Raw genomic sequence first — 14,392 nt, forward strand, 5'->3', positions numbered from 1 at the left:
TGAGCATGACAGACCATTCAGTAGGCTCTGTGGTTACTGGGATTTCTTTGGCTTGGACTTTGATTGTTCTTTGGATTATCCTTCAGTACCCTCCTTGTATGACATTGGCTAGCCTGACTCAATTTTCCTCTGACCCACTTTCCCAATCGGCTTTCAACCCGGTACCTGTAGATGGCTCCAAAGAAAAAGCATGAAGCTGCAGCAGACAGCTGTCTGCAGCCATGTGAATCTACACCTGCCTGCCCCAGGTTCTAAGTCCTAAACCTGTCCCTGCACAGTTGAAAAAATACGGTACCGGTTCAGATGATTGTATGTTCCTTAGTAGTTTCTAAAATACACAGGAGAACAGTGGTGTCCCTGAATGTAGAAGTCTGGCATGTAAATTGAATATTAAGTTGGGGTGGGGCATAATAAAGCACACAATTTCTCAGTCACATTGTTCGCTTAACTAAGGGAATTTGCACCGACTTGCAAGAAACTGATTGACAGCAAAGTCAAATTTACAATGATGTAGATGACTTGCTTCATCATGTTTCCCATGTGGCTCTCTCGGAGGTCGTCAGTTTCCTGCTGTTTGTGCCAAAAGCTTTGTTGACTATAACAGAGATAGAATATATATATACATATATATATATATAACCTTATGCTCTTCTGGCAAAGTTCTGATGATCAGACCAGATGAGAGTTGACTTGCAAGATGGCCCATGTAGTATATCTTTCCCCAGAGACAACACAAAATGGGCTTCAGCGGGGATGGCACTTGTGCCATGTGTCTGACACCTGAAGCGGACCTACTCCATTGTTTCTGGCAGTGCCAACCTATTAAGTCTTTATAGACAGGTTTCTACAAGTAATTTAAGACCAGTTGGCATATTTCTGGTTGTGAAACTAGGTGCTTCAGCATGTTTAAGCAGTGAAAGGAAAAAGAACACTTAGTAAAGACAATAACTTTTATTGGCTAATTCAATTGTATTAGATGTACAAATGACAGTGTTAATATGGCATTTCTTTCCATGTGGTGTTACAATCTACGGAAGCCTCTGGACTGTAATGATCGTTTTGCAAGTCTTTGTCACAACAACTGTTTCTTTGTTCGCAATATCTAGAAGAATATATGTGATAGAAACCTTTAAATACATGAACTGTTCTAACAAAGTACACGAGGAAAGTTTATTTAAAATGAGATGAAATGTTAGAACAAGAGTTTATAATCTAATCTAGGGGGTCAGATGCTTAGATGTAATATAAAGTAGTTTTACTGCCCTGATTAAAAGGATGATAGACCCTTACACACTGATGAACTGTCATGAGACACATCTGTTACAGGACACATTCCACTAGATTGAACTGAAACCCAATGGCAAGGACCAGCGAACAAAAGCAAAAAGTCCAATAAGGAAAGAGACAAAGCTGTGGTCAGACAATCCAGGGTCGGGGCAGGCAGCACAATATCAGAGGTCCAGAGAGTATGGCAAAAGTCAATAAACCAGGAATCAACACAGGGGTGCAGGATCACAGGAACCAGAAGAACTACTGAAAGTTGTGCTTCAGAATAGTCTGGCACTGAGCTGCAAGCATTCTGGGGATTTATTGCCTCAGGTGCTTGGGACTGCCCCTGTTGGTGAGGGAACGAAGGTGGGGCTTCCTGATTAATTATTGAAGAACCTGGCACTGTGTGAGTGTCTCACCAGCCTCCAGCAGTTAATGAATGCTTGCGGGGGGGGGGGGGGTGCGCATTAAATACCAAGATGGGGTGAGCATATATATATGTTTATACAGCAAATTTATTGGGGATGCATAGACAACCTAAAAGTTAAATGCCAGCATGAGGTAAGGTTTGGGTGTCTATGTCTTCTGTAACTTATATTTTTATAAATTAATCATCATCCACTTTTCAGGTGGGTATAGTTTGGATTTATACCCCAAAACTTATTTAATTTTCCATTATGCACAAAGTGGGGATAGGGGGGTCATCATCAGCCCAATCTTGAGGATGCAAGTTTTTAATCAACTCACATGCCCTTGCCCGGGATTCATAAAAGGCAGTCTCGGGCACTTGCAAAATCTATGAATTAGTTATGAGCATACCTGGGAGCCAGCCCTTGTGGGATGCAGCCAGGACTGCCCACTGATGTCGGTGGGCGGTTCAGCTGAGGCCGAGGGAAACACCCCCATTTAAAGGGGAAATAGAGGATTCGGATGTTGACCTGGAGAACCGGTGTGTCAGGATTGGGCTGGGAGCACAAGAGCAGAGGATAGTCCAAAGCGATGTTAGTAAACAAAGCAATAGGTCAGGGGCAAGCGGCGATCAGAGTAAACGGTAGTCCAGACAAGGGACAGGTAACAGGCAAACGGGGTAGTCCAATAGGGAAGCCAAAGGTCAAGTAATGAAGAATCCAATAGAGAGTCTGTAGCAGAGCGAGCAGAGAAGAACCGGAAGCTGAAGTCCATGGACATACAGGAACCAAAACACTGGAGTAAAGTGTTCACAGTTGGAGGGGTTTTTATAGTGCTTGTCAGATATTTTATGATAGAAAATATGTATTCCATATATTCTGTATTTTACATGAGCACAAAATGGAGTCAGAGCCATTTTATTTTACTTAATCATGTAGTGATTATTTCTTTTTGTCCTTGTTCCCTCTATAATTGAGAACAAAGGAGTATTCATGTATAATGATGTTTCAGTGTATATATGATACAATTAATGTTATCTTCAATGAGAAAGTTAAGGAGTAGACACTGCATATCTTTAGAAATGTAACTTGGAATGGGGGATACATGGGAAGACTACCAAGACCTGAGTTACTATCTAGGAAGTAACATTTGGCGATTAGGGTGACAAAGGATAAATTCCAAACACATATGTAATGGTTTTAAGTTAATTCTTAGACCAGAGCGTCTCTCACAGGTAAATTAAGAAATTACAACGGTGTAAATATGATTAGAAATCCTAATTATAATGGGTAAAACCCACCGTTATGACCCGTGATAATAACAATAATGAAAAGGTATTTTTACCTATAGATGAAGTTTGACATTATTTGCATCTATTAGGAACTTTACTAATACTCTTAGACACAATTAAATTATTTTTAATTTGTTATATTAGTTGAACTAATATTAGAGAGATAGTGATATCTTTATTACTGCCCTGATTATTATCAATTTTTGAGCGCTGAGTGGGATGGAAATTGTGTGTGTGAGACTCATAAAGTAGTAATTCATATTGATAACTATCGATAATATACTGTATTTGGATATACTGTAATTTGACATGTTTTAAGAATCTTCTGTTTTATATTATGCACTGTGTGACTCATATATATATTTTATAAATTGTATTTACAATAAATAATATTTTTGATTGACTATCGTGGCGAGATCTATCTAATTTGAATTATAATTTTCGGCGATCTAAAAGAATTTAGGATCGGAGATAAAATATAGGGTATCTCCTTAAATTAGATTGTGGATGTAGTACTACAATATTTGGTAGCGTCGTTATTTTGCGTATGTGATAAAATATTGGTTTTGCCTATTTTGTCTCATTAATATCCCTAACATGCTGCAGGTATCTACTTCTCCACTGTGCTGAAGAAGCTCCTTACTGGATTGGTTACCAGGCAGGGGTGAATCCATAGCACCTGGTTTATTTGTTCTGTATGTGGCCTTCATTGGTGGATACTTAATGGGGATTACAGTTGTTACCTCCCCTCTACAGGTGTACTGCATTGTGTTGATGTTTGGGCAACACCTGGAAGTCCTCCCTGGGGCTTGCTGAAACTTTAGCCCGCGGTTATGGCGCTACTACAGACCGCGGCTTCGGCCTACTCCGCGATCACAGAGCTTTTGGATCGCATACAGTGACGGAGGACAGCTGGGGAGAGCAGGTAAGGGTGAGAGGGGCATGACACGGTTCTTCTCTTGGGGTTCTCTGGGATAAGGGTTACCTCAAAAGACCCAAAAATAAGCATTTGTAAAAAGTGATACTCACACACTGAAGTTCTCTTTTCCCATCTGTGATATTGTTTCAAGGATGCAACGATGCACAAATATATATTGTTCCTATGAGTGCAAAACACTACATTATTGTGTAGCCAAATAGCATTTTGTTAACTGAGTATATTGCATGCAGGCATTTTTGTTAGAGCAGTTTTATCCATGTTTTCAAAACATCTAAAGCATTTATTTTATCTTGTATTAATGATAACAGTTATAGGTCAAAGGTAGAATTTTGTAAAATCTCCATCTATATAGTGAAATAACCCTCTCTATTTTCCTGTTACACTTACCACATATTTTCCTGTTACACTTACCACAGTCTGTAGCATCATGACTCTGCTGGATCGCATTTGATATACAGTGCCATATACATCTACATAGCCTTCAGCTCTCAACATCTGCAAAGCCACATCCAGAGCTATCAGTGTCCCAGTTCGCCCAACACCAGCACTTTTGAACGGTCCAAGATGAAGAAAAAAATAAGAATATAGGCCGTTGAAAATAAATCCATGTGTGTTAATATAGTAGTATAGAAGTGGAATACCACCTTGGCGCTTACTATTGATAATTGCTGCCAATTCCAAAAATCACTCCCCAGAGAATCTCTGACTCACCTTTATGCTCATAATGCTTTGTAAAATATGCTCATGGTGTTGTAGTGGTAAAGGAGTATGAAATTACTGCCTCTTACTACATGGACTCTGAAGAGAATGTACCAAAATAGGAAGTCACTCTATGCCCTCTGTATTATAAAGTAGTAGTTCCCATATTCGTATAACCTAACCTAACCTGATTAACCCAAATGTAGAGCACAGCTGGTACCATTCAAGTTTAGAAACCAAAGATGCCATCTCAGTAGATTTCTGTCTATTATATCACATTAAGAATTAAATGTAAGGTGATAATTCAGCCCTACCTGATACATTTTCCATAGCCTACCCTAGGTTAAGTACACTTGTGTCAATCTAAATCCCTTAATATATATATATATATATATATATATATATATATATATATATATATATATATATATATATATCTGAATAAAGATAACAGTTGTGATAAAACTTGAAGACACCTGCAGTGTAGCACTGTGGGTCCATACTCTTTAGCAGAGATCTGACTCCTCATAATCTCCACAAAGGTAACCAAGGAAGCTGGGGATTGAGGAACACCACGATCAGGCCATGCTCCATAATGCATCTGAAAGATATGCCTCACTTGATTTTCTACGACCTGAAATGAAATACACATAATTTTACTCACAATCTTTCGCATTCTCACTTAACGCGCAGTGCATAAAGGAATGCCGTTAGTCCACAAAAGGTATCATTCTGTATTTTTGTATTTTCATAAAATCACCCAGAAGAAAGATTTTGCCATCAACAAAAATTTAGATTAGCAGTGGTTAGTCTTTACTGCCAAGTTTAGTTATATTGGATAGTGCTATGTGTTAGGTTGGATTAAAAAGTGGCTTGTACAATATTGTTGGCTTATTGGAATCAAAGCACCATTTTTACTGCTATAGCAGGAGGTGAAGCTCCTATACTAGCAGACCCTGAAGTTCTTATTATGATGAAGGGAATGATGAAGCCTTTACGTGCGCACATGTAAAAATGTTGTTAATACAGGAATTGATTATACATTATCATCAGCATTGTTGGTGCACCAGTAATGTGTTTCAGTGTCTTTTATGGCCTATTATGAGGGAAAATCCCAAATCTTGCTCTATGTCAGAAATGATGACAGATCTCAAGTAAGAAACAAAAAATAAGAAAAAAAAACTCTAGCGGTGATCCGCACAAATCAGTGCAGACAGGATGAAGTTTTTAAGATATGATTTCTGGTACATCATGTGCTGTTTTAGCAATTGCCCTGAAGTTGACCCAAGCTGGGTAGTACCTACCTAGTGAGAGCCGGGCATCCTATCTGTTACAAAAGACCACAAATTACCAGACAAACATGTATGGGCACACATGTTAGTAGATTACATTCAGCCTATCAAGAGTATTGTTGTAGTCATGAAGCATCTAGCAGTTTGAGACCTTACCTGAAGCAGAGCAATTAAATCATAATTCATTGCCGTTATTATGGTTTCTGACTGCCCAATGCAAAGCTGACCCATGTTCCATTATAGTGAAATAATGTAATACGCTGCTTGCTGTGTCATGTTTACACATTGAACAGTGCTGTCAAATATAATGGCACTACATAAATCAACAGGTAAGAATAATAATTTATACAACCTCACCACTGTGCTATTTTGACACGTGTAGTTAATGATTAAATATTAAATATTGTACTTCTATGAAACAACCTTTCAGATTTTATGGTCAGAAACATAACCCTATTAAGTGCAATGAGGTAAAACTAGACTTCACTAAACTACTATTTAATACATACTGTATAACTGAGTGATTCCCTTACATTTCCCTCACCTCCTGCTGCCTGTGCTCATATGATGTACCCACCAACAGTCAGTGTCGCTGCTAGCTTGGCCTATATGCAGATCAGATAGGAATCGGAAAGATGGTGGCAGGCTACAGGAGTAGGGATTATGAGGTAAATCCTGGAGTTACCCCTATATCTCCCTAATTTCAAGAAAGGAAGCGGGTTTAAGACGGGTCACGTGGCTGAGGCTTCACAGGCTAAGTGAGTTGCGTGTGTGGTTATGTTAACGTGTGTGTTTGGGTACATTAGTGCATGTGTGTGTCAAGGTACATTAGAAGGCGTGTATAGGTATGTTACTTTAAGTATGTGTGTCTGTTACTGTGTGGGTATACAAGGGTGTGTCTGGGTATGTTAGGGTGTGTGTGTCTGGGTATGTTAGCATGTGTGTTAGTGTGTCTGTGTGTGTATTAGGGTTGAATGTCTAGCTGTGTGGATGTGTACTAGTGTGAATGTCTGAGTATGTAAGTGTCTGCATGTGTTTTAGTGTGTGTTAGTGATGAATGTCAAGTTGTGGTAATTTGACTGTCTGGATGTGTGTGTTTGAGTGAATACATTAGTGTGTGCCTAGGTGTATGTATTAATGTGTGTGCATATGTGTTAATGTTGAGTATCTAACTGTGTGTATGTTGTACCAGTGTCTGGATGTGTCCGTCAGTGTGTGTGTAAGTGTGAGTGTCTGGGTATGTCTATGGATGTGCAGAAGCACTATGTTTACGGCAATTTAATGCAATTCAATGCAGCTTAGGTGCAATATTATCTCCTAAAAGTAAATTATTTTATTTATTTATTAAATAAAGGTTGAAGAATTCATATCAAAGTACTTTAAAACGCATTTTTTGCCTAGGGTACAATTTTTTTTACAGGTTGCAAAATGCATATTTAAGTACTGTACTTACAAAGTACTTCAATTTGAGCTCATCATTGATGAAGTCATATGGGACAACTGTACATGTCTTACATGCTGTAGTTTGAAATGGCGTTTGGTCCAGTCTTTACAAGGATCTTCTGCTACAAAGAACACTTTAAATGGTCCATACGAAGCAGAGTCTGAGGGCCAGTATTGATCACACAGCTTCTGTAAACATAACAGAAAATGACTATACTTTAATTACTATGACTACGTATGAGATGAGATTACAAGTACAAAGAAAATTCTAACGATGTAGAATCAATAAGGTATTTTTTTACTATATCCTTGTTCAACCATGATTCCCTCTTTTCATTTTTAGTGTACTTGCTCTTCAAACAAAAACTTACATATATCAAAAAAAAAACAATTTAGGGAGAAAATGCACCCTCTTACTATGCCCTTCTTCCTGCACCTGTCTTTGTGTATTGCAACTCCGTTCAGTGTCACTATGACACACTATGGGTTAAAATATTGGGTCTAATATTTCTATTAGACCCAAGCTTCTACCCGCAGCATGTAGATGTGTTCAAACAGTGGTGGGGTAGACAGGTGAAGCTTGTGATTAAATAGTTTATTGCTGTTACCCTTCATGAATCCTACTCTCTTCCTCTAGTTTTTACTTTCTGCTTCCACCCCCATGTCTCCACACATCTATACATACATGCAACATACACATTCTACAGCCCTCATGCATCCTGTGGTACCCTATCTGCACCATGTGGGCTCCTACATCACCCAGCACTAGAAGTACTGTATATATACTGAGTAGTACACATACATAAATTACACTTTGGCAAGTAAGCCAACAGGGCCTTGGGGCAATTTCCCCATTGATAATCCACCCATGTGAACCACTACTTATTACATGATGTGCCATGCCACTAAAATGTTAGTGAAATAATAAGTTACAGGTGAATGACACACCTTCCCTTCCTCCTCGCATACAGTCAACATCACTATATTCTTTACTCTCTGCTCCCAGGTCATGCGCCAGAAATCAACAAGGGATGCTTGGGTGGGTGCCTGTGTTGCAATATACTCATTGTCTGCACGAAAACCCTGCAGAGACAGAAACAGTAACGGAAAAGCCAATCATAAAAGGGGTAATAGTCAGTTAGACACCGTTATGAATTATGGTATAATGACATTATTGAATAACAGTAAGACATTTCTCACCGGGATGTAATTTGCATTGATATATCCAGAATGGGGGTCCCCGTCTGTTAATGTTAGCTTTACTCTGGAATGATCATCTGAAGGAAAAGACAAAGTGCATTATGTTAAAAAAAAAAGTAATTATAGTTTCAACAAATACTTTCAATATCACCCTAGCAACCAATTTAGAACTGAAAGGTGAATCAGTGACTGCACTGTAGCAATCAGCATCTTAATAACAGGAGATGGGATATGATCATGCATAAAACAGTTTTTTGTTTAAAAAAAAAGATAATTTCTGTATCAACTACATGTTTTTCTATAATAAAATGGCATGGTTGAGTGAAAAAAATAAAAGATTTGGGACTTGCTAACAAACAGGACCAATCGCTATAGTATCTGTTACAGCTGAACTTTTATACAGACATAACAATTTTAGTGTTCTGTTACAAGTGGTACCTAGAGTATTCATGAATTTAGACAATCAACCACAGGTGTTACTGGTATCTTCCATAAAAAAACAACCTAATTTGTTGTTATTGTATATGATCTCAGTTTGTCTCTTACATGGTAAAATGTAAGGGTATCGGTTTTTTGCTGCATTTGCTGGTAATTCTGCTTCCACCTTTGGTTGGTTGTTGCCGACCTGTTTAAGCTCCTACATAAATGAAATAAAAGCATACATGTTATAACCCTTTCGCGTCGTACCACATATGGAGTAGTAGTCTCCATGTAGAATGCCTCCTGCACATTTCCCTCTCTTTCCTGAAAGTTCCAGCTTGAGAAGGATAGACTTTTTAGTTACCATCAGTCAGTAGACAGGTGTCCTGCAAATATGCAATCATGTTAATTTTTTACAAGAAGGTAACTTTTTTATGATAACCAATAAGAACCATTTAGCCTATCTAGTCTGCTCATTTTTCGTGATGTAAAGACTCAGACCTTAAACAGTAATTTTTCTCATCTTACAATCAGGATAGCTTTATGCATGTCTAAATTTCCCCACTGCTTTTGCCTCTACCACTACTGCTGGACCCCTGTTCCATTTATCTACCACCTTTACGGTAAAATAAAACTTCCTTATGTTACATCTACATCTTTGACCCTTTAGCTTTAGACCAGTCGTCATTAGGAATTGTTTACCAATACATATTCTGATAAACTTTTTTTAATTTTTTGCTTGCACATTGAACTTGTTACTTCGTGTGGCGCCACCTTCTGGACATTATTTTTTTATGCACATGCACCAAGACACTTAAAAGGATTACAGTAATTCACTTGTTGCTTTATGTAAAATATCCTCTAGGAGTATTTATTTATTTTGGACTAAGTATTTTGATGATAATTTGGACTGTGTTTTGTGATTACTTTTTTAACCGATTACCCAAATTAATTATTGCTAGTGTCAATAACCTCTTTTGCCGTAATTTACTAGCAAAATAGGGAAGGGGCTTCTAGATCGTTGTTCATGCGTTTTCTATGTAATCATGTTATCAATCAAATCTCTTGACTATGGGTTATTTTTTTCTGTTTACACACGTATTCCTAAAATCAAGAATTTAAATATTCTTATTAAAGATTTTCAATACTATTATTACTATTACTATGTTTCAATATACTACATTCAGTAATACAAATTTACAATTCTAGTGAATTACGGTAATTTTGCTAAAAATAATTATTTAAACTACAAAATGCAGCCAAGAGAAGGGAAGAGATAAATGAGAGGTGTGGGGCAAGAGAAGAGAGAGAAGGACATATAACAAAAAAATGAGAGGTGATGACAGAAGAGTAAAACAAACACATGCTTAGACACTCACAGTAGCAAAAACACGCCCAGACACAAACGCTAACATATCCAGGTACCCGCACAACCAGACATTCACACTACCCATATGCACACAGGCACACTAACATATCCACACACACACACTGACACAGTGAACCCAGTCTCCGCCACCAACCTAGCAATTTCTGGGACATTAAGAGGTAAGTCCGGGACTGTCCAGGTGAAACCGGGGCAGGTGACAAGCCTAAACCGCCACTAGCTGTCCCCTATGTCCCCTGCCGTCCTTACTGCTGAGCACAAGGATATGACATTATATCTCTGTGCTCCAGCTTCTAAGGAGACATGGCCCCAGGAGGAAGAAAATTACAAGGCACAGCCCTCCATGGTGTTAATGGGCCGGTTGTGGAGGTCAGGCTCAATGTGGCACTATTAGAGTGGCTGACGCCCCCCTGAACCTGCTGTCCTAAGGCTAGTTGGCCTAGTAACATTTGAGCTTCAGGTGCTTTTAAATAGTGTTTGCTTTATTGTATATACATATTGGCCATTTACATTTTAGGACAGTCTCAGTCGGTGAAAAAGCAATGTAGTGTCACTTATATCTTGCCCTCACCTCAAACTCTTGCAGGAATTCATTGTTTTTTAATTTGCGCTCAAATTCCTGTTGGAAGCTCTCACCTGGGATTGGGCGCTGATAGTTTCTGTAAAAGAAAATTGAATTATTTACATCGTAAGAGCAAGTGCAATAGACATGTTCACTATTATTCTAGGTTAGCCTATGCACTACACAATGGTAGTACAAATTGTATAGTTACTATAATTATACCTGGGGATTTGCGCTAACCCAGAGAGTCTTCAAATTAACCCTGTAACAGTCCGTGAATAAATTCTAGTGAATCGGCAATAAAACATCATACGAAAACATTATTTGTGAGGTTATAAAAGTATTCTTAATCAAGCCACATGTATTAAAGCTAGAATTTGAATTGTTATACAACAGTGAGAAAATGCATCATTTGTGATGTTCGCGTATATTTAACCCCTTAATGACAAAGCCCGTACATGTACGGTCTCAAAATGCATTATTTTCAATGGGTTTTGGGACCGCCCATTGTCCTTAAGGGGTTAAATCAGTTTACTATAAACAATTCAAACCAAGAGTCAAAACAACAACATTGCAAGGAATGTATACCTATTTCAGTATGCCTGTTTTTTTTTTTGTTTTACCACTTACCTTGAAGCCATGACTGTGATCCTGAGCCCTGAGAAGAAAAGTTGTACAGAAAATAATTGCATTATGTAATACATATTATTCCTTATAAAATATTTAAGCTTATAAAACAAATGTTAAAGTCTACAAGTGAATAAGCGTGGGGTCGGCAGGCAGGTAAGACTTTGTGCTCTTACCTTAGCATAGGTTTTGTCTGCTCGCTTCTAAAACCAACAGTCACATTTTGACGTGTTCAAGGTGGAGTCATCTTCGGTTTCCTGCAAATCTGCTTCTAATTATCCCCTAAAGCTTTGTCGTATTCAAAAGAAAATATTTTCCTCAAAACCCCTGGGGCTCTTTGTAACCAGGTACATTAAGTCATAGGTGGAAATTTGCAGTGACGCTTACAATGCTCTTTGTGGAAGATGTGCATATCTCAAATAAATGCAATCATGTTATTATTAAAACAGTGATAATAGTCCGTGTAGTACATTGCCTGTATTAAGTGTCAGAAATAGACTATTTTCCCTTTTTCCTCAACCCAAATAAAGCAAATTGCATCAAGCAGATAAGTTTTTTAACACATTTTATAATAGACTTGACAAGAATTTAGTTGAAACCAAATCTTAATAACATGTTTATTGTTTATTATAACCCTATGCGTCATTAATATAACATACCTTTCTGTTAATCTATATTATGTGTTTTGTAGTGTTCTGTGATTACTGTCTCTGATTTCCAACTTGTTTTTGTCTTGTGGATGGCTCTCAGCTTTATGATTCCATACAATTGTTCCTGTCACACTAGGAGATTGTATGTAATACCTTCACCAGCATTGTTGGTCATCTCATATTATTTTGTATGTGTAAGGTTTCAGTGAAGAGACAACGCATGCTCAATGAGCCTAAAAGGTGTGTCCTGGTTTTACCTGTCCACATAGCCATCAAAAGGCTTGTTTACCTCTAAAATTCATACTGACTCCTCTGTGGGCTTACTACTATTGCTCCTGATGCTATACCAATGGATGTGACGCATTAGTAGCCTCAATATATACTTGCTCATAACACGTGAGTGCCTTGGTATTTGTATTTTTTGTACTCATTTGTGCATGACGTTCTCACTGGCTTCAGACCCTTGCTCTGAGCTCTAATTTAAGTATACATTTGCCTCATCCATAGGTACATCTGCTTGGCGTCATTAACCTGTGTATGAATCTGGTCAGTCTGCTGACTCTGATTTTACAAGTTGCAGACGAGGGCATGAGTGTGGAATGAAAAATAAGGTCAACAATGATCACCTTTTGCCTCTATATCTATTTTATACATGGATCCCTTGAAAGTAATTGGCCGTTGTACAAGACAGCCTTTAGACAAAACTCGGGTAAAAGGTGCAGTATTTCTCATGCTACCCCAAGCCTCAAGTATGAAGCCAGTATCACAACCTCATGCTGATGAGTCCCATTAAGGAAGAAAAAGCTGGTGATCTGGCTACTGCACCTCTTACCTGAGTTTTGTCTAAAAGCGGTCTTGTACAGTGGGCAATTACTTTCAAGGGATTCATGTAAAAAGTGGATATAGAGGCAAACGGTGATTGTTGACCTTATTTGCATGTAGATGAGTGCTTTAATAATGCTTCTACTACCCCTATTTTTTTGGACAAGCTTTTGACCATTTATCATCCCTCTAAAATGTTTTAAAATTTATATTACTGAACTCACATGGCTATCCCAAGCTATGTACTCTGTATGTATATATATTTATTGCCAATGACTGAAAGTTTGGATTCCTGCTCTGAATGGCAATCCCTTTAAACCTTGCAAATTTCGTCCAAATCCATTGAGTAGTTTCTAAGCCAAACTTTGTGAACAAATCGCCACAAAAATCACCACAAAAATCACCAAAGTGCTAGGTTTAGCTCTAATCACCTTTTCATGTTAGCAAAAATGTGGTGTAGCTTCACTTAAAGCTGAAGAAACAAAACGACCTCAGACCACATGTTGGCTTCTCATGCATACTAGAGGCTTCTCAGACTGCAATCACTCCCCCTGTCATACAGTGCCAGAGAACTGCAATCACTACTCTGGCGCTACAGGGGTTATGTTTTTTAAACCCAACCTAGTGGCCCTATTAAAAATTTCACATGAAGGCACGCCTTACCCCCTCCTCTTCTACAACCCTTTATGCATGGCATGCAATAAATAAATGGGGTTCCAAACATGGCTGCCATCAGAAGTCTTGCGGCCTAGTACGAGTACAGTTTGGGGCTGAGGAGGCTGAAAGGGCATTAGTTATATGTGGGGGTCACATGGGTGCTGAAGGGAGCAGATGGGGTGACTGAAGGGTGCAGGTAAGAGAATGAGGGGCTGAAGCGGTCAGGTGGGGTGGTTGAAGGGAGAAAATCTTCAGTTGAGGTGGTTGAGGGGACAGCTGAGAGATTGAGGAGAAATATGGAGGCTAAGGTGAATAAAGAGGATTGTCAGAGAACAACAACTAAGGTAGGTTATTCATGTGCCTTTTTTGTGTCATTAGAAGTGTGTAGAGGACCTGGGCATCTGGTCATCTACACACTTCTAATGACACAAAAAAGGCAAAGGCATCATTGTTTACAGCCAGCCCTGGCCACAAAAATGTCTCTCTTTAGATGGCTGGGCACTCTCTTATATCACCTGATCGGGATATATAGAGGTCTTAAAAATAAACATCCCCCACATCTTATAACTCTTCCAACATCTTCCTAATTCACTACCATGCTTGAAATGCCTCCGATCTATCTGGGTTGGGGGAACTGCCAGCCTGCCCTATGACAATCTAAGATCAAAACACCACGTAGGCCTCCCACACCTAAAAACGTTACTATGAAGCAACTCACCTACAAA

General features: G+C 38.6%; 1 protein-coding gene across 1 annotated transcript; it reads right to left on the reverse strand.

Annotated features, from left to right (window-relative positions):
- Positions 1-947: 947 nt before the first annotated feature.
- On the reverse strand, positions 948-11,951 carry LOC128474568 (receptor-type tyrosine-protein phosphatase V-like). Its single transcript, XM_053456920.1, has 11 exons — positions 11,715-11,951; positions 11,542-11,569; positions 10,921-11,008; positions 9,089-9,179; positions 8,543-8,619; positions 8,291-8,425; positions 7,415-7,531; positions 5,084-5,241; positions 4,320-4,455; positions 3,998-4,068; positions 948-1,102 (listed from the first exon to the last, which is right to left on the reverse strand). The coding sequence occupies exons 2-11, from the start codon at positions 11,550-11,552 to the stop codon at positions 994-996; spliced, it is 993 nt and encodes a 330-aa protein (XP_053312895.1). The 5' UTR covers positions 11,553-11,569; positions 11,715-11,951; the 3' UTR covers positions 948-993.
- Between the last annotated feature and the right edge of the window lie 2,441 nt (positions 11,952-14,392).

This window comes from Spea bombifrons, chromosome 2 (assembly GCF_027358695.1).
Source record: "Spea bombifrons isolate aSpeBom1 chromosome 2, aSpeBom1.2.pri, whole genome shotgun sequence".
Classification (NCBI taxonomy): domain Eukaryota; kingdom Metazoa; phylum Chordata; class Amphibia; order Anura; family Pelobatidae; genus Spea; species Spea bombifrons.

Coding starts and splice junctions, on each gene's coding strand:
- LOC128474568 (XM_053456920.1), bottom strand. Junction 5,242..7,414: donor GCCATTTCAAACTACAGCAT/GTAAGACATGTA, acceptor ATTTCATTTCAG/GTCGTAGAAAATCAAGTGAG. Junction 4,456..5,083: donor CCCACAGTGCTACACTGCAG/GTGTCTTCAAGT, acceptor ACCGTTCAAAAG/TGCTGGTGTTGGGCGAACTG.